We start from the raw sequence: 21,234 nt of genomic DNA, 5'->3' as shown, positions 1-21,234 counted from the left end.
ACAGGAAGACTACCAAGTTTGAAAGGCTTTCCAAAGATACACAAAGAAGAGATAAAGTTAAGACCAGTAATGAACTGCAGAAACAATATTTTGGAACCCTTAGAAAAGAAATTAAAGAAAGTTATTGACGTGTTAGTAACACAGCAAGAAAGCAGAGCAGTTAAGAATAGTGAACAAGTAGTAGACCTCATAAAAGGACTTAAGTTAAATGAGATGAAGACGACAATGTTTAGCTTAGACGTGAAAAGTATGTTCCCGAGCATCAAGAGGGGACACATTTTGGACATTATTAAAAAGAGAATGGGACAAGAAATTATAGGAGAATGGGATAGTGAAAGGGTAGTGAAGGCGCTGGAAACCATTTGGAATAACGGTTACAGTATAATGGGAGATAAAATAATGTTAATGAGTGAAGGACTAAATATAGGTTCCAGTCTAAGCCCAGCATTGGCTGAATTGGTTATGAATGAATGGGAAAAGAAAGTGATAGAAAAGGGAGGTGACAAAATAATTCTGTTTTGCAGATATGTGGACGACTGCTTTGGCATATGGAAGGGAACCAAGAGGCAGCTTGACATTTTTGTCAAAGAAATTCAAGATGAAGAAAGAGGGATATTATTGGAACTTGAAATAGAAGAAGAAGACAAGATAAGCTATCTAGATATATTGATGAAAAGGAAAAGAGGACAAGAAATTGAAACCGCTTGGCATCAGAAGAAGTGTGCAGCAGGGGTATTCTGCCACAAAAGAAGTGATGTAAGTGAGGTGACAAAAAGAAATTTTATAAAGAATATGGAGGACAGAATCAAGAAAATATGCATGAAAGAATGTGAAAAAGAAGGCAAAATAAATAGCCTATGGAAACAGCTGGAAAAGAATGGCTATGAGAAGCAGGATAGACTGGACATAAACAGAAGAAGTAAGAAAACGGGCAGGGGAGAATTGGAAGAGAAAGAAAAAGAGGAGAAAAGGTTTGGAATAAGGAGTATGGGGAAGACCACAGAAAAGATATGCAAAGTGCTTAGGAAAGCGGGAGTTAAAACATACAGGAAGGGAGGGAGAAGCATCTTAGGAATTGCGAGGAATGCTAACAAGAAGAAGGGAAACAGAGAAGAGGAAGAAGAAGGGATTATCTACGAAGTGAAATGTAAAGAATGTCAGAGTGTGTACATAGGAGAAACGAAAAACAGGCTGAAAGACAGGTTGAAACAACATAGGGATGATGTACGACTTAAGAGAGAGAGAAATGCAATATTTAAACACACGAGAGAAACAGGACATGACATAGAGTGGGATGAGGCTAAGCAGATAGGAAGGGAGAAGAGAATGCTAGTGAGAAAATGGAAGGAAGCCAAGGAAATAGAGAAGAAAGGTGAAGAAGACACAATGAACTGGAATGGGGGACTGAAGTTAAACAAAGAATGGAAGAAGATGTTGGAAAGAGTGGAAAGGACAAGAGAGAAAGAGGAAAGGAGAAGGAAGAAAAATGAAGGGAAAAGAGTGTGAGATTAAAAGCCCAACCACATTCTATATGGAAGTAATTGTGTTTAGCCTTTTAGGTGAAAGTGAAGTTGGCAAAGTGAAAGTCATCTGCTAGAAAGTTCCAAACAACTTTCTAAATAGTCTGGAGGGAGTAATGTTTGTGTATATATAATGGTCTTTTGTGGTATCTGGTTACTTTTGTACTTGATACAGAGTCTGAAGAAGACCTTGCTAGAAGGTTGAAACGTTACGTTAGTTTATGTTTTTTTTATAAAATAAATTACTGCCTTGGTCAGCATATTTTAGTTTTTCATAATCATGGAAACAAGGCTTAATGGTGTTAAAACATATCTTAAACGGCAGTTGTGGTTATTGGCTTTCATCCCAGAATTCCTTGCATATCTGAAGCACAGATAAGAAGCAATGTTTGCTTACATTGTAACAGCCTGTTATGATTGTTTGCCATAAACAGTGCTAACTTTCCTATCCCGCTTGTAAACCAGATCGACCAACTGAACTGCATGTACAGTGTTACAAACTCTTGGAAGAAAGAATGTAAGCCTGGGTAAGTTTATTTCCATTTTAAGTGTATTTAGAACAAACGACAAAGAATCGTTCGAGCGTTGATATGTTATGGACATATCGAAGAAACAGCAGTGACAAGCATAATGGCGAACGTCCCTTCATTTTTTAGTTCCATCCAAGAAGTGATTTAGCTCCTTTCTGCCACTCTGGTCTGGCAACACTTGGTGCCTACTACCAAGCACGTGTTTAGGGTCATTTCTCATTTGTCAGAGATCATTTATTCTCGTAAACCAAAGCCAGTAGCAGCGTATCCTATAGCAGGAAGCGAATGGGAAACATGTCGGACGTTCGTCTTTCAAGAATGTCTCAAGAGGTGGCAGAAACCCGGTTTGTTGGTGGCGATGTTCTTGGATGCGTGGAAAGACATGACACCGTAGACTGCGCGTTGAAATCTTGCAGTCACCACTCTCAGACCAAGTCTAGCTCCTGTTGCCCTGCACCCTGTCTTCTGTATCTAATGTCTGCATCAAAAACAAACAAGGAAAACATCATCTGTGTTAATATTTCCGAAATAACCTTGTTTGTTTCTGTTTCAAAATGCCTCAAAGTTTGAGCAAGAATAGCGGAGAAAAGGTGCATTCATCCATGATACAAAGGAGCCTCCACAGAGATGAAAAATTAGGTATTTAAAATGAGGTAAAAATATAACTAACGTTCTGATACAATTAGCCTAAAAGCTGTGTCTGTGTGAATCATAAGCCCATGCTATATGCCTTAATTGTGCTCTGCATGCCCACCCTCCATTGCATGCAAAGTATACTCTGTCCCAGCTAACTGTGGAGCAGGCAAACGAAAACAAGTCTCTGCGCAAGTAGTGATGCGAGACGGCTCCACCAATGAAGATGTAAGAGGAACGGAATTGCGTGGACGGGGGAAAGCCACTGCAGTTACCAGCCTTCTCAGCAGCGTGTACTGCTTCGCTGTGGCCACTCGATTTCCTTCGCTTCTCTGACGTTATGTGTGGCCTTCCTCCACAGTTAGCTGGGAGAATATTGGCGCAGATCCAAGATAAGGGTGAATGGGGTGATCGTCCTCCCCAACTGCCGGGTTTTTGGATATATTATTATGCCTAGTATTTTTCAAGTCTTAACTGTTCTGTCTTCTTTCACCAGATTTGGGGCCCCAAGATATGTTTTAAGTTTAATTGAAGCCCATGGCTTAGGGCATGGATGTATTTTTAGGTTTGTGTTTGTTTTCTCATCTAGTAAAATTTTTCATTCGATTTTATCGTCATGATAAAAAATTCACATGCTGATTTTTGGAAAAGGCGTTGGTTTGCATTCGAACAGAGCAAGAAGTTCTGATTCGCCAACTGCCATTAACCATGTTTTTTGCAAGGGGAAAACTTCTTGATATCTGCTTCAGTGATGCATTTGCTATCTAATTCTTGGATGCGTTATGCAAGTATCAAACGCCCAACGCTATCTGCTGGCATTTGCAATCAGCTCACGCTACGTAAATTAGCCTCTTCCTCACGCGACCAGGAGCGTATATTCGAGTTTAGCTAGGCTATTTGCGATGCCTGAAATCTAGAAGTAGAATATAGAAGAAAAATCTATTATAAATTGTGAATAAAATTATTAATTTGTATTAGATGATGGGCCATTCTGGAGTTGGCAACCTGATTTCTTATGAGTTGGCAATCTAGCCGCCGTTGGCATGGCAACAATACCGAGCAAAATGTGTGTGTGTGTATACATTTATACACGGTGTTCAGATCCACCTCCTTCCATATCCATGTTCCATAATCACGTAGCCCATATCTTGGACTTAGCATACGCCACTGCACCCGACGAAGTTGAAAAATGATGCAGCATCATCCGAATCGCAACGCAAAAATGGCGGGTGTTGTCAGTCAGAATTAGCCACGCCTCCACAAAGAACAATGTAGAGACCAAGCTTCATACAAAAACTAGCTTGGAATTATTTATTTTCAAATGCGGTCATCTTTGTATAGTCCCAGACTAGGAAACAACATTGAACCTTCTGGTTTCATTACTACTACATAGTTCTATTATGTAATAGCATAGACACACATTAGTTACATACTTTCCATGTATTTATTCATTACATATTAATAAATGTTTGTTATGTTATATTTTACTGATTTTAACGTTATGTGCAAAACCTAATCCTGACGTTAAGCGGGCAGAAGTCGGCAAACGGATGCTATTTATTTTACTAATTTCAATTCTACACATAGGCTATAAATTGATATTACACCAATTGATACTGTAGCGTCGTCGCCTTGAAATCAAGGGGTCCCGGGTTCGATACCCGGTGGAGGCACATAGTGGTCGGATCCCACTTTAAACTATAGTTCCAGTCCCGATTAGCCTTTCTGTGCATAAAGTGGACTTAAAACAAAAACCTGAAACCAATTGATATTAATCCTTACTACATAGAAAACATAACTCCAATTATTTGACACCTGCAAAATTTGACTGTTAAATAGTCAGGGGTTATCTTACTTGTAATAATGCAATTTACTACGGCTTGGACCACTCAACTCTCCTACTCCCTTCCTCTGAGTAATTAATATTGATATGACTGGACGTATGAATGTATTTTAATCTTACTATGTAGTAACATACTCTCGCTTGTTGGCGCCTGAAAAGTGGGCGTTTCGTAGGCGGAGATAGTGTAAAATATTTGTATTTATTTCGATAATATTATTTTCTACAACTTAGACCAATGAATATGCCCCTAGCTTCCCTCTGGGTACAAACTGATATTCACTAACTATGATCACACGATTCCTTATTGTGTGATAAACATGGTATAAGTTGCTTGCCAGCTAGTAAGTAGCATGTTATGTAGGCCCAATTCTTGGTATTTATTTAAAAACGAGCCGCGGTCGTGTAGTGGGTAGGGTGTCTTGACTACCACGCGGGAGACCTGGGTTCGATACCCGGGGTTGTTGATCTAAGGTCGGAATTTTTCCGGCCTTGCCCCTGCATAAAGCGTATCTGGGTACCTGGAGCAACGCTGGGAGGTAAAGACGACCGGAGCGTAGTGCTGATCACATCACCTCCAAAATTACAGTCCGAGAATATGTGAAGCACCCCCCCCCCCTTCCTAAATGTGCCTTCATGTCACGGTGCTGTATACCTTTAACTTTTATTTAAAAACGTAATCCCATACCCTAAACTTTGGATCAAGGGAAATTCTCCAGTACCTCTCTGAGGATACATTAATATTGGACACTGGACTCTTTCAAACTGCAACGTACTACAAATTGTTTGCCACTTGGAACGTTGTATTAAGGCTGCTAAAGGTTCATTGTAGGAACGCGAGAACGTATTATAGGGTGTGTGCATGTATATAACGGGAGGTTATTGCAGCATGCCACCGCTTCAGCATCGGCCGCTTGCCGGCCCTATCATGCAACAGGTGCCGGCAAATTGCGTAACAGATAGCCCGTAACAGAAACCGCTTGTTTTGTAATGTTTCCACTTTTCACAATTACAGTTACAATTACAATTGAAATAAGCACGTACCTTGTCGCACGGATGCAGGAAAAGGTGTCCTCCCAAATACAAATATTTCTGGCACCTTATTTCTGACGTCTAATCTTAGATTAGTCATCGCTACTTTATTCTCAGTTGTCGCGACAGCGCCTGCAGCTTATCGGGGGTTGGGTGAGTTGTCAGCCGCGAGATGGCGCTTCATACTGCACGTGTCGGCAGTGATGCCAACCGTAGGGACATGTCCCTACGCATAGGGACTTTTCACTAAATGTCGCCCGCGTAGGAACGTAGGGACAGATTTTGCCAAATGAGGGAAAACGTAGGTACTTTTTTCAATCTTGGTAAATTACATTTTATGAATTAGTTTATCTGGATACTTTAGCGAGGAGGAGAAAAAAGAACTAACTAACAGATCTCCATCAGAATTTTGGAACATGTTATCGGTTACCAAAAACTTTCAAGGCAAGTTCCTTTTTGAAAACATTTCCACTCTCGCGAAAATAGTGCTAACATTGCCGCATTCTAACGCGGAAACGGAAAGAATATTTTCAATGTTAAGTGATACAAAAACAAAAAAGGGAAATAAAATGGGACCAAAATTGTTAAAGAATGCAGGAAATACAGCATCACCAACCAACATCCATCTCTTCACAGCAGCAGCATGTATGACTTCAAATAACATAATCAACAGTAAACGACTCAACGTTATTCATTAGGGGTGTGCTGGATTCTTTACTTTAAAAAGTCGTTAATTCTCGACGTTTTCTGCCTTGTAAGTTTCTGGAACTTATCGAAAGTTGTAAGTTTTTATTCTAGAAATGCAAAAACAATCACTTAAAGTGAAAATGACTTGTAAAATTCGAGATTTCCAGTGCTTCGGGAAATTTCGAACATTTCCCGTCCAGAAAATTTTCCGACTTGGTCGGGAAATTGCAAATTTTTCAGTCCCGAATGTCGGGATTTTAAAAAATTACCGTCCCGATCCCGTCCCGACCCAAAAAATTCTGTCCAGCACACCCCTATTATTCATTAAGGCAAGAATTTACAATACCGGACCCTTCTGTAATTTCTATGCTACGTCTTATACTCACGAAATAATTATTCGTGATTATTTATCTCAAGTTAACATGTTGGGGTGAGGGGGAAAAAATGTTCATTAACGTGTAGAAGTTGTAAAATAAGCTTTTCAATTCTCGCAATGATTCTCCGTATACAAGTATGGTAGCCATATTTGTTGATATGAACAAATTAAAATTAGTTACGCTGTCTACAGCGTTGCCACACTGTTGATTTCATACTTGGAGAGCATGGATCGTGTAAGAATGGCGGAAGAGAACAGTAAAAAAGTTGTTAATGTTGTACAGATTGTTAGGTGGAGTGTGCAGGAGGATGGCTGTGGGCTAATTAATAAACTTATGGATTTCAGTATATTGCCCAAAGAACGTGCTTACATGTGACAGCGACAATCACGATGTAGAAGAACTGATTTGATTACATGTAAATTTGGCAACAGTACATCAATCATAAAATTGCAGGATACGAAAATGGCCTTCGATGATGAACGTTTGCCGTTAAAGTGCTACGAAAATAATATTTTTTATCGGTTCGTAATCACAATTACCGCAAAACCATTCAGGAATAGCCCCACTGACCATTCTCGGTAAGTTTAGGTTAAGTTAGGTTAGGCAAACATAGTTAAAATTTGGGCTCGAAAAAAACATGCACGGGTAGCCCAACAAACCATTGACGGATAGCCCCACGAACCATTCAGGTACGGTTAGGTTAGGTTAGGATAGGCAAACATAGTTAAAATTTGGGGTCGTAGTAATATCAGGAATGTATATTTCGTTTTTTAAGTATTGGAAACACAAAATCTTCCGGTAAATAATAAGCAATCGTGCCGATCGCGGACCACTCAATGTCACTTATTTTGCAATTTCTACACGTGACCCCCCAAATTTTAACTTCAAATTCGTGATTAGGAGGCCTCAATTAGTGAGTATGCGAAATATTACAAAAAATCGGGGAGAGGTCCTGTATTGTAAATTCGCTCCTTCATTAATTGTGGAAGCACCGAGCAGAAAGATTTGGTAAGTAAATGTGTATATTTTATCTTCTGTTTGCATGCTCATGAGGTGTTTTTTTTTTAGTCACTTTACTTGGCGTAGGGACATTTGGTCAGTTGTAGGGACATTTTGACTACGTCTGTAGGGACATTGCCGAAAAATGGTTAGCAACACTGTCGGCTACCAGACAGTGAGTCTACGCTCATTAATGTTCACTTCTGTTCGCGTTTATCAGTACGCGTTTTGTTTATACTGTGTTATTGAGTTGGTGTGCTAGTGCTTTATTGTGTGTTAATTGTTATTCATTCATTACTTATGTCGTTAAACAAATATAGTCTTGAACATAGAGTTTTTATGTACGATAATTACGTGAAAACGAATTCTTGCAGAAAAGTGGTCAGGGATTACGATAGACAGGATCTCTTGAACCTAAGAAACGTGTTGTATTGCTGTTGAAGGAAGTCATTTTCAACATCTCTTATAACACAGGAGGTTAGTGATCATCATTATTATTACTTTTAAATATCATTTTACGCTTTCGGTTTGCTTTATGCGCCGGGATGCTGTCTTCCCTTTCTGTCAACTGAGGATAAAGTAGCGATGTCTAATCTAAGATTTTCTGTCAGAAATAAGGTGCCGGAAATATTTGTATTTGGGAGGACACCTTTTCCTGCATCCGTGCGACAAGGTACGTGCTTATTTCAATTGTAATTGTAACTGTAATTGTGAAAAGTGGAAACATTACAAAACAAGCGGTTTCTGTTACGGGCTATCTGTTACGCAATTTGCCGGCACCTGTTGCATGATAGGGCCGGCAAGCGGCCGATGCTGAAGCGGTGGCATGCTGCAATAACCTCCCTGTATAATGTAATCGCTTCCCTTTGAACACCAGTACAAGCCCGAGGAACACAAGAACTGTCGTCCCTCACACCTTGTTGCTTTGGCGTTGGAAAATATTGGTATAAACTGTGGGCTTAAATGCAAATGTTTCCGCAATTTAAAGCCCACGAAGAGACAAGGAAATGACATGTTTCTCAGTTTCCTGCATTGCAGAATATTTTTGTCCTCAAATCAGGGGACCTGGATTACGTTCGGTGGGAAGATGTGGGCAAAGTTTGGCGTATGCGTAATCCCACGTGTGTGCACAAGCTTGTCTTCGCGTGCATAATTAACGAGCAGCTGGTTTCTTTTTCTCGACTCGATTTGGAAACCTCAAGTGCAGAAATAAGTATGACTCTATCGGCCAAGTGAATGCGATTGTAACAGGAAGCTTGTGGTTTCTAAGGCTGAATAATCGACGGGAGAAAAATGACTTGGTTTAGTCATCCTTAGTTAAAACAACGAACTGAACCTCCATTTGTGTAGTATTTTGCACGTCTCGTTTCTACCGCTCTAGGCTAGTCGCGACGATGAGGTTAAAAAGGTCCCGATAAAAGAGAGGTGGTCACAAATACAGTGCCTTACCCAGGACTCGAAATGACAACCTCCGACTTCGTAGCACTGCATGATAAACATTTCGTCACGAAGAAGAGTGAAATACCTGGTGCCACGCAATGAGACGTTATTTATTTTGACCACTAACCAACACGAGATGAATTTATATAGATTTATTGAAAGACAAGATGAAATAGATAAAATTCTTACAATTTATACACTTTTAATCCTTGTTTCTTTGCCAGTAAGGAGGTGAAGTTCAGGTAGCATTCCAATAATTCCATGTAAACGTCAAACTGCACAATTCACCAATCATGGATGAAAATTATTTATTTTTGCTTTGGAGCGGACGGTGGTGGCAATCTACTGCTGTAGTCATGTGTAAACAGGAACGCATATATTGCATTTTGCAAGGATTATAAGTGCACAGTAATAATAACAAAAATATTCAAATAATAAACCGTTCCTTTCAAAATCGATATGATATTTCATCATGATAGGCGATACATATTCTGCGAGTTTTACAATAGCCAGTGATTACATTTATATAGTGGCATTTGACACAACGAATTGTACTTGCTTCATTAAATGAATCACTCTTGAAACTTTGAAGATGTTAGTTTGTGTTCCAAATGTGAAGACCCGATGTAAATTTGGGGGAAGAGAGGGGGCAAAGTCATCGCTGTCATGGATGACATCCCCCTCCATAGTTAATTCTCAGCTCCAAAGTAACTATATACCGGTTACCACTGTTGGGCTGGAGTACTCTGGTAGAGGGAGATTATTTCAGTAGCATCTTCGGCTGTTATGCATTTGAAGCTTCGGAATGAGTCACAACTCTCGAAGCAGCCAATCAACGAAGTGAGCCGCTGACGTTATCTCAACACAGAACCTATCGCTAAACCCCCTACACGCCCACTAGGCTCGCTAGACAGACTCGCGTAGTCCGCTGGAGATGTTCCGAAAGTAATTCGACTCTACCACCTATGGAAATGCAAAGTAAACAGGGCCTCCCCTGACGCCTTGTAATTTAGGTCACCAGGGTTCAATTCCCAGTACATGAACATTGCATAGTAATTCGTTCCCATTAAACTGTAGGTCAAATTTCAATTAGCCCATATGGGCACAAAGCGAGCTTAAAAAGAAAATTTGATTTTTTTTTTCTTTATCAAAGTAACCCAAAGTGAAGAACATTCATCTTACGCATACTATGTTTGGACGTTCATCATCCACCTGAACGAGTATCTTCTTGTCTTATGTGTGAGGAGGTCTGTCTCGAGTTCTAAATGCTGTCTCGCACGCCTCGAGATCATCCCGGGTCTCGTAGGGCTAGCCTCGGTCTCGTCTAGTAGATAAGTAGCAACATATGCATTGTGCCACGACGCTAGGTACCGTGAAATATATACAGCCATGCTTCGCAGGTTCACATAGTTACCACTTTATCTATTCACGATAAACAAAGATATGATCTATCGAAATAATCAGGTTACCGCCCTACATGTATGTGTGAATATGCTTCCTAGTGAAGTAATTCAGGTAAAGTGTTACATGAGACAATACTCTAGGAGAATTCTCAGTCTAGCCTAGTTAAAACGTCAATCCTCCTCTTGTACCATTTCTGAGTACAGTGAAAAGGAGGTTTCGAGTGTTGACCAACCAAATCCTGTTTCTGGTATAGAACTGACCCTGGAAGAAACGCCAGATAATGAACATTAAACTTCCATATGCGAAGTTATTTGGAGTTCATCATCTCACCGGACCTTAGGTACATGACCTATGTTTGACACTTAGTCCGGAGACCGAAGTCCCCTTCCTAGGTGCCGGGCCCAGCTAACGGTTTTGATTCCAGGGTACGTGTGACCGGATCGGTTTTTACCCCCGACGAATAGCCGACTCGTGCATAAAGTGACGTTGAATAATAATAATAACCAATAATAATAATAATAATAATGACGTAGATAGTAATAATAATTGATGTTAACCGGCAGATATGCTTTGCTGACCTAACGTTGACTAAAATATAAATACCAATAGTTATGAGGATTAGTATACTATTTGTATGAACACAAATCATAGTCAAATCATAAATAACAAAAATGTATATTATATAACACACAAAAATAGACAGATTACACAACCCCTCACTATCATTCAAGCATTCACACACTCTCTCATACCGCAGGGGAATAATTACATTAACATAAATACATTGGCCCTTTTTTAGACACCATGCAATATTTAGTTTTTTTCTTATGAATATTAAACTGCGCCCGAAGACGTTAATTTGCTTAGAATTAAAGATACTAAACTTTCATCTGCGCGTGCTCATTACATTCTGCCAACGGGCATGACACGTAAACTTTTTATTCTTGCAATTTACCAAAACATTTAAATAATTATTGTTTAAATTATTACTAATGCGCCTTGAAACTTCAGTAACATTAGGCAGGGCACGCAACTCGTGCAACATAGATATCAACTGCAAGGCATACATGTTTACAAAAAAAATGAAGACACTTATGTATGAATATATATTAAAAATAGCACGCAGTTAATTTACTTCCTCACTTAGCAAACTTGAGGGATGATCTCTGCAAGAGATACACGATTTATGCTGTTTTTAATCAAATATTTTACCGAGTAAAGCATATAAGGTGACATAAATAAAAATTATTACTCAACAGTTCGGCGCAGAGCGTGGAAAAACAACAGTATGCTGTGAATATATCTTCCGAATTAGCAATTGTCGTGAAATTTAGATGATGTTGGCGAGAAATAATTTAATCAATACCTTTGCGACTTTTAGCTTTAAATACAGGTATCTTTTCATCCGACGGCCGATCTTTGGAGGCTTGGGTAGATGATCACTCACACATATAGAAAATTAACAGTAGTATACTATACCATCTCGGCGTTCTAGACGTTTCAGCGACGTTTACCGTAGTCCTCTAAACGGCGGCGGGACGTCGATCCGCGGTCCTCTTTGCAACACTAACACTTCCCCACGCTACTTCTTTGTAGCGGCACTTCGCAATCTTCTTGGACACACCTTCCTTCTAAGCTTCTACATCACGGCGATAATCTTGTCGGCCTCGTAATGGAGCGATTAATTGCTTCGCATCGTCTCTCTCTCTCTTTCTGGGGGGACGGCGAAAAACGGGCGAAGTTCCTTTACCGGGGGTACTCGTGGATTCTCGCTGCTAATCTCACGCGGGACGTCGGCGTCGTCTCAAGACGCAGTAGGTGTCGCTTCATTATCTCAATCTCTCTTCTAGACGGTAGATCTAAGTGTGGGCTGGTGTCGCTTCATCTTCCAGTTTCTCTCTCTCTCTCTCTCCGTAGAATTCTCGTCGGGCGTCGGTGTCGGCGTCGAAGTACTCTCGGAATGCTGCTTCGACTGGCGGCTTTCGGCGGTATCATTTCAGGGCTTCTAATCGGGCTGTGGGCGTCGTTTGTGGCTTTTGTAGCGCTTGTGGCGGCGTTTTAGTGGTGTGGCGTCGCGACGCTGAGCGATGATCTGCTGCGTTGTCGGCTTCATGCAGGCTAGGAAGACCCATGGCCCTCCTTCTCTTGTGATTAGCCCGCCATAGTGGTATTAATGTTCCTCGTCACAAAACGAATAACGCGAATCCAGTGCACAGGTCACTAATTAACACTGCGTATTCGTACAACTAGTCACTGTCACTCACTCACGCAGGATAAAATACACGGCGCGGTAGAAAAAATACAAAGTCCCGAATCTTTACTCCGACTGTCGCAGAGGTGTTGTCGGTTCGAAAACTGGCGGTAGACTGTACTTGTTTGTTCGTTCTGCCACTATATAAAGACAGCTTGAAACTTCGAATACAACGGACTGACTTTTAGGCGCGGGAATCTGAAGTTACGACGTTGGTGGTCAAGCGTCCATTTTTTGCCTGGTCCAGCTTCTTCAAGCACACGTGTTGCGTTAAAATGGGGTGAACAGAATAGTTCTACCCTCATCCGGTACGTAACATGTTCCTTCAGTAATTGGCCTCCCAAGTTGACTTTCCGTCGCCAAATGCACAAAAGTCGCTCAAAAACAGTGAAAGATTTATCACAGCACATTGTTGGTTCCGAGCTCCTACGACCGAAAGGGGGAAAAGTTGACAAAAGCAGAAAAACACAAAAGGTTCAGAAACGTGGTGTTTTTCTACCGAAGCTTCCAGAGGATACGAAGTTTACAGAAAATATAAAATAACGAAAACCTAGGATATAGAAAGTAGGTGACTAAAACTGATTGTCATAATCATATGCATAAATTATTTCGCGTAGTTGTCATGATTGGTCTTTAAGAAAACATAGATGCAAACGAGACCTAGCTATAATTGTAATTAGTTACCTTTTGAAATGAGTAACAGTAAATGTAACTACGCCCCGCGACAGGTTACGTTTGCAGCAACTTTTCGCTTACACAGACCCGAACGTGCGCGCAGAATGTAGTTTCGCTGCAATACTGTTGGTTTTCTCACTGTCTGTGATGTGAACAGCTCGGTGGTAGAGAAAAGACTGGCATTGGAGATTCTGAGCGCCGTTCTCGCGTGGGTTAATACATAAAACCTGCTGCATACTTAACCTGTCGCGGCGTATACTCGTAGTTACTTCTTCAAATGAGAAACTGTAACTGTACTTATAAATATTTGCTGCGAAAGTCTTGCGTGCTAGTTTTTTCAAGAATGTGGTTTATATAAATCTTTCGTACAACTAAATTGTCATATCTGAATACATGATATTGTTTGATTTAATGATAATGAATTGGAATTCTGGATGTTCACATAGCTATGTGAAGAAGACCAATGTAGTTCATGCACGTAACACGTCACATACATCGATGCCATTGTAACATCCTAATTATTTGTACACCTCAATTAAAATCGCCTGCACAATTGAGGAAAACTGTCCAAGGTATGCTATTTCGCGAACGTTAACTAGAAAATTGAACGAAATATATGGAAACGTATTCCGTCGCCCCAGTGTAAAAACGCGCGCTTTCAACGTTCGTCTAGCCCTCACATGTAACAGATATGGTGAGTGCCAAGCTATAAATTCGGGAAGTTATCTCTTCACTTTTATTGCTCCCAGATAACGCTGTTCTTGTGCAAACGAAGCGGACATATTTTTAACTTAATTTTTCGTCGTGGAAAGCCAAAAAGAGGGTTGTTTATCTCATGCAAGGCCGAAACTAATGGGTCGCCATGAGTGTAACACAATAGTTGGATTTTCAGTTTAATAACTAAACGAGTTAATAACATTCATCGTGTAAAATGTTGTGATTCTTATGCTTTAAGTTGTAAACTTGCTAGCTGAGTCTGGAATATGTTTTGAATTTGCCACTCTTATTTCGGTTATTCTCACAATTGAAATGCATGGCTTCAACTAATGGTGTGGTAGCCCAGAAGTGTTCGTGACTGTACATTTGTACTCTGTAACTCAGTATCTTTATTCGATACATTGTATTAGTTTTGAAAAGGGTTAAAAATTATTGTACCTCTAAAACAGTAACGCCTTGTAAGATTTTTTTTAGCAGTAACTACACTCTAACAGCAGTAACAAGTAATCTTAACGCTAAACTAGTATCGCACTGCATTGTTTGGCGTGACTCTAGTGAGTCATCACTCCTCTGTCACGACAATGCATGTTTAATACCAAGCTATAATATATTCCGGATTATCCGAAATATCGTCCATCCGAAACGGTAGCGGTTCCAACAAATTTGTGTAAAAGAGAAGGATTGTGAAGAATTGTTTAACGGAACATCACTATTACCCGAACATCTTTGGCCGTTTTTTAAGTCTTCTACTGCCACAATGATCATAGCCGTTGATGACTTGCACACTTTCTCCTCTTGTCGAAAGAAAGGATGACACCACTCGCTAGGATTCTTCTGGGTCAAGGTGTAAGCTTGTAATCATGAGACGACGGCTCTTTGCAACATTCCTCCCACAGTTTAACTACTTCCCAAATACTATTAACGTTGACTGATTTTTACTGAACGTTTCACGATTTTGTTTGTATAGCGTTTCTTTGGTGTTCTGAGATAAAAATTATCTCCTACGGTCACGGACAATTCTGAGTTCTACCAACTCTAATGGCTTTTTATGGGATCATTAGAGCCCAGAAGTGTCTGTGACTGTACAATTGTTTGATTTGGTTTATTTTACTTCACTTCACTGCCACCTTTGGCTAATAGCGCAGATGAGGATGAGTGATGAAATAGATGAAGAGACACTAACAAAGAACACCCATGCCCATGACTGGATTCGAACCTGGGACCCCTGGCGCCGTGCTGTGCTAACCACTACGCTATCTCGTACTATGAGGGCTCTCTAGACATTTATGGGTCCAATGACAAACCATGAAAAGTCTTAATCTATTTCAGCAAATGGAAAATGGATGAAAGATGGTAACGACTTTACAGGCACTATCCTCTAAGATTGATTGATTGATTGATTTAGTTTATTTTAATTCGCGTTTTGTGCCTCTTGGCTAATTTGCGAAGATTGGGATGAGTGATGAATTCGAACCCGGGACCCTTGGTGTCGCAGCGCGATGTGCTAACCACTCGGCCACAGGGTCCGGCTGTCCTCTAAGAATGTACATCAGATACGTCATACTTTGTGCGAGGAGAGAGACAGAATGGTAGACGTTTTGGAATTTCTTCTTCTTGCCTCTTTGATGGTGACGATGTGATGTTGCATAATAGTGAACTTCGGTTTTCAGTAACTAAATCAGAACCTTTATCACTGGTGGCTTTACTGAAATGATAGTAAACTAGAAAAGTTATTTCCTTTAGAATAAGACCTGATTTAGTTCTTGCCACCCATAGGCCAGGCTAAAACTTCCTATGATATTATGTTACATCACTAGTAAGAGAAAAAGAATTTTCCCCCATTGTGTACAATTGCTGCACGATCTAAATTCAATATTCCCGGAACTGCGGTGCGAGTGGGTCATTGGATTACGTCAAAAGATTTGGGTGGGTGACATCTCCAAATAAAAATGTTTTAATGTATTATATTCTGATGTATATAATCTATACATTTTTTATCACGAAATTCGTCTGTTATTATTTGACAGGGTAGGCCCATGATCCACCCCAGACCATTTTTAGCGCCGCTCCTGGCTATATACAGCATCAGTAATCAAACGACCAAGATAATATCGTACCACAACAACCCAGAAAACTGTAATTTGCTTGATTTGCAGATTAGATAATGCATTGCATTTTTTTCGTCTGCAACGTGGTGATTGATTTTTGTTATATAGCGTCGCTTTTCTGCTACTCTTGCCTAATCGCGACGATGAGGATGAGTGGTGATATGATAAAATTGATAAAGGGTTACTAAGAAAGAACAGTCATGCTTGAATTCGAACCTGAGACCGCGGGCGTCGTAGCACGCTGTGCTTACCACCTCTCCACAGAGATCGGCTAAAGCAATCCGATGGATACATACGTATACATGATGCAAACAGCAACTACACTCATATTAATTGAAACGCTACAAACACTTCTTACTGGCTTTCTACTCGATATATAAGGAGGTGTAATCTTTGCAATTTACGTTTAATAACAGAAGTACTTACACGCCTTATATAAAATTGTGTATATATTTTTATAACATTTCCTGATGTAGTAAATGTAACAAGACAGCTGTTATACGCACCACAATAAATTTTGCATTTGGATCTTAGTTAATCTGTAACAAAACATTCTACATTCGCGAATATTATATTTGGAAGATTTTGATTGATTGAATTGGTGCTTTAAGTCCACTTTGGGCACAGTAAGGCTAATCGGGACTGGACCCACAGTTTAAAGTGGGATCCGAACCACTATGTGCCTCCACCGGGTATCGAACTCGGAACCACTTGATTACAAGACGGCAACGCTACCACTGCGCCATCGGGGAGGCCCTATATTTGGAAGAGAAGGACAAAATCAGCGGAAGACAGGTATGAAAATGCATAGCTTTGCAGGTATGAAAATGCATAGCTTTGCTGCTATGTGTGCTTTATTCAGAAAAGATGGCCTCCCCGATGACGTAGTGGCAACGTCTTCGACTTGTAATGAAGGAGTCCCGGCTTCAATACCTGGTTGAGACGCATAGTGATTCGGATGGTCCAGACTGCATAAAGTGGACTTCAAATCTCAAAGCTTTTTCAGAGAAGAGGATTCCAAGTTACACCCATATTTAATAACAACAGTGAAAGCGAAAGAACGAAAGTTGGAAAAATAATGCTGAGCATAAAAATTGATAGCCAGCAGCTGATCATCACGGAATGTGATTAAAGTAACTAAAGAATGAGCCAAGGTAAAAGCCTCTGTGAAGATGGAGGGGAAGGTGTTTGAATAGGAGGCTCTTGCCACTCCATGCTTCAACTTCCTGATGAGAGAGAAAGGTGAATGTAACATAGCTCAAGGTCAAAGCAAACAATACTGGAAGATACAAGTTTCATGGCTGTAAAATCTTCGTATCTCGTTTTCGCAACGTTTCTTTTATTTTTTATAGTACATCTAGTCTGAACCGGTTATCCGTGCTACCGAGACTATTATAGACACAATTACCTCTGTCTCGTGTCGGTAACGAAACAAGACTATACATGGAAACAGTAAAGAAAATGTTTTGATACCAAGTTTTTAAGCTGATTTATATACCGTAATTCAAAAATTTAATCCGAAGTGAGCAAGCAAGAGACAGACATGATATTAGAAACTGAATTACGATTGTAATGAATCGTTCAATGCAGAGATGATATGGGTTGTTCTCGTCTTACCTTGAGAGCCTCCCCGATGGCGCAGTGGTAGCGTCGTCGCCTTGTAATCAAGGGGTTCCGGGTTCGATACCCGACGGAGGCACATAGTGATTCGGATCCCACTTTAAACTGTAGGTCCAGTCCCGATTATCCTTACTGCGAATAAAGTGGACTTAACACACACCGAATCAAACTCATCTCACCTCGATGTATATATATATATAGTATATTGTTGGTCATTGCAACCATAGTGTTCTATAAAAGTTTAGAATCATAGATATGTTGACGAGAAAGATTTCTTCCTTCTGAATACAGAAAAAAATTGAATTTATTTTGTGTTAGAATTAGTTGTTTGAAAAATCATAAAATTTCGTAATATATCAGTAACGTATGGTTAAATATAATATTTATGTTTCTTTTTGTGCATTTCAAAACTTTTCATTACTTAAAAATATTTAACTATCAACTAACTGCGAGTATGTATATATATATATATATATATATATATATATATATATTCCGCGATTAGCCAAAATTGGCATAAAAGCGACGCTAAATAACAAATATCAAATTAGATAAATATAAACAGTAAATTTAAATTAACTTGTGCTTCAAACTTTGAGTTTTTTGAAGAGAAACTCCCTACACGTTGTAGCGACTGAAGCGAAACCATACATAAAACAATCCAGTGCTGGTTTAGTTTTTCATTTTATGTTGCGACGCACCTTTTTGATAAAACGTTCATGTTAATTATGAACTCTCCGGGTAGCAGATAAAATTTTAGCACTGATGTACTATCATGAGCATATAAATAATAGAGGGCCCTAATCTAATTAACCAGACTTGTGAAAAGGCGGCGATGAGATTCGATATGTTGACCGCTGCTCAATCACTTAAAAAATTAAATAAATAAAAACGTACTGACTTTCGAACACCATTTAAATTGTTTTTCCAAAAATTCACATACGTTTAATTATATCCTCAACATCTCGCATTGACAATATATGATTGGTAAAAGGACATCAATTAGCATTTCTATAACCTGCAGACTTCTAGCCGGAAATTCTGTGCTTCGGTTTCGCGCGTTTCCCTGTAGTGGGCGTTACACCATTTGATTTCAATAGAAGCAGAGACAACAGAAGCTTTGCTGCCGGATTTTTCCGTGTTTCGCCGCGTCTCAGTGAGCGTCAAACTTTACGCGCTCGCTCACCGAAGTGGCGCGTTGGAAGCAAGGTATTAATAGCCAAGGTGTTCGTGAACCATATTCTTTTTCCTGGACAAGGAACTTTCATATGAAATGAAACAAGTTATCCACTGAACTCGATCAACTATTTATAATGACCTATATTTTAGGTTTAATGTACAGGTAAATTTAGTACCAAAATGGTCGTGGTTAAGGTTCTGTGTTCAAATTTCTGGATTGCCTTGGAACAATTGATGATGGGAGTTTTTAGACAGGTGTTCGGAGTCAATGTAGATCACAGGTTCACATTGGAAGTGATATAAAAGGAGCATTATGAAATTGGCTTGGAGGTAATGCTATACACTCAACACAATATGATTAATAGACCCGAAGTTCGATACCCGGTGAAGGCACATTGCACAGTGTTTAGGATCCCACTCTAAACTGTGAGCCCAGTCCCGATTAGCCTATCTGAGCGTAAAGCGAGCAAAGCATGGCCCTGTCCTTATAATCAATGGATCCCAGGATCGATCACCGGTGGAGGACCTTGCGGACTGGTTCGGATCCCACTTTAAACTGTAAGCCCAGATCCCATAAGCTCGTATTAGGCCAATAATAAGTAGCCGTGTACTCCAAGTTCAAATTGGACTTTTGTCAAAATTCTGGTTCACAGTAAGAATGCCATGTTCAAATAATACCCTGCAGTAAGTACAACGCGCAACCAAAGATCTTCGGTTTGTGATAGTAATTTTACGTTATTTTTAGAATTTGCACTTGTTTTTTTCTCGTGCGTGTGTAACATTAACAAAAAAAAAAGGTGGTAGTGAAATTGTTACGGGATACGACGAATTAGTCACATTTCGGGTGTAAATACCTCTCTTATTTCTGCTTTCTACATTTTGAAATAAATTAGTGGTTTCGTAAAACATCGAAATTTGTAGACTGAGAAAAGAAGTTGAATAAAATTACATTTTAGTTAGGTTAGGAGTGTTAGGATAGTAATTGTACCTTGTACGTTATCTTTTCGAATTTTTGTTTTTGTGGGTGCATGACGAAAATTGCCTTAAAAAAGATGGTGAACGTGGTCCGGAACGCGAAGAATTGGACGTACGTGGTCACATTTCAGGGTTAAAATATCTTGCTTACTTGTGGTTTCCTCATGTTCAAATATGACTTTAAGGCATCTTAAAACGTCGAAATCTGAAAACGAAAAAGTCGAAATTTTCGAGGATGCACGATCGATCACTAGTCCCAGAGACGTAAAACAATACAGCACAAACAATATATTAAACTTACCTGTAAGGCGCACAATACTATGAGTACTATAAACTTCCTTATGTTCGTCATGGCTACTGCTAGTCCTTTATTCTGTCTATATCTTCTGAAAAACTGATAAACACTTCAACAGACACAACTTCAACCTTTATTGTCGCACGCGAGTAGCTCTTTTCGGTTCGCCGGCAAAGACACCGGTAAGGAATGTTCCTATGAAACCATCGTGGAATAAAGTTCGGTTTTCAACCTCCACATACACCAGCATATGGAGTGATAAACGTTGTTGCTGGCACTAAAAAAAAATGGCTTTTAGAAACTTCGCAACGCGTCCGAATCGAGCAAGTCCGTCACGATCAGCTGATTCGAAGACTTTGCAAAGAGCGATGCGTTCGAACACGCGGCTCCTGTGTCGGAGGAGACCTGTTCAATCTTCGCCTTGATCTTAGATGAAGTCTCTTGGGGTTGAGTAGCGTGTCGTCTGCTAGAAGTATTTGAGACTTCGGAAAGGAGTTGCGCGCGCAGGACACGGCATGACACCTGTACAGAGAGACCTCTGACGGCTACGGATGTAACTATGAGAGCTCGACAACGACGCGGAAAATACGGTCAGGGTTTCCAGCGGTAGGGTAATTTACATGAATATTCGTGATTTAATTTCGCGTACACATTTCTGATGTTCAATAAATCGACAATACGACATTGGCGCTTAAACAACTTATTAATATAAGGAAATATGCTACCATGACAAGGTATTTTTTTTATTTTGCATGTAAGATCAAGAAATATAATAACCAACACGTGCGCTCACTTCATGTAGTTGAATGTTGTTGTTCATTTGGTTAATTTTACTTCGCTCTTCTGCCACTTTTAACTAATCGCGAAGATGAGGATGATAAAATTCATCAAGATACACTCATAAAGAAGACATGTTCAGGACTTCCTGGCCGTAGCACGTTGCTCTAAACAC

The 21,234-nt window shown here is 39.9% G+C and overlaps 1 protein-coding gene across 1 annotated transcript in view; it reads right to left on the bottom strand.

Moving 5' to 3' along the window:
• LOC145995200 (thrombospondin type-1 domain-containing protein 4-like) overlaps positions 1-20,728 on the bottom strand; it is a 164,476-nt gene extending 143,748 nt beyond the window's left edge. Inside the window, exon 1 of the mRNA XM_083131759.1 lies at positions 20,289-20,728. Within this exon, the coding sequence (XP_082987885.1) occupies positions 20,289-20,339 (51 nt within the window). The 5' untranslated portion in view covers positions 20,340-20,728. The remainder of the gene's footprint in view (positions 1-20,288) is intronic.
• Between the last annotated feature and the right edge of the window lie 506 nt (positions 20,729-21,234).

Source organism: Lepisma saccharinum, chromosome 11 (assembly GCF_977018435.1).
Source record: "Lepisma saccharinum chromosome 11, izLepSacc3.1, whole genome shotgun sequence".
Lineage (NCBI taxonomy): Eukaryota > Metazoa > Arthropoda > Insecta > Zygentoma > Lepismatidae > Lepisma > Lepisma saccharinum.
The sequence above is the reverse complement of the archived record's forward strand: the minus strand, read 5'-3'. Positions and strand labels throughout refer to the sequence as shown.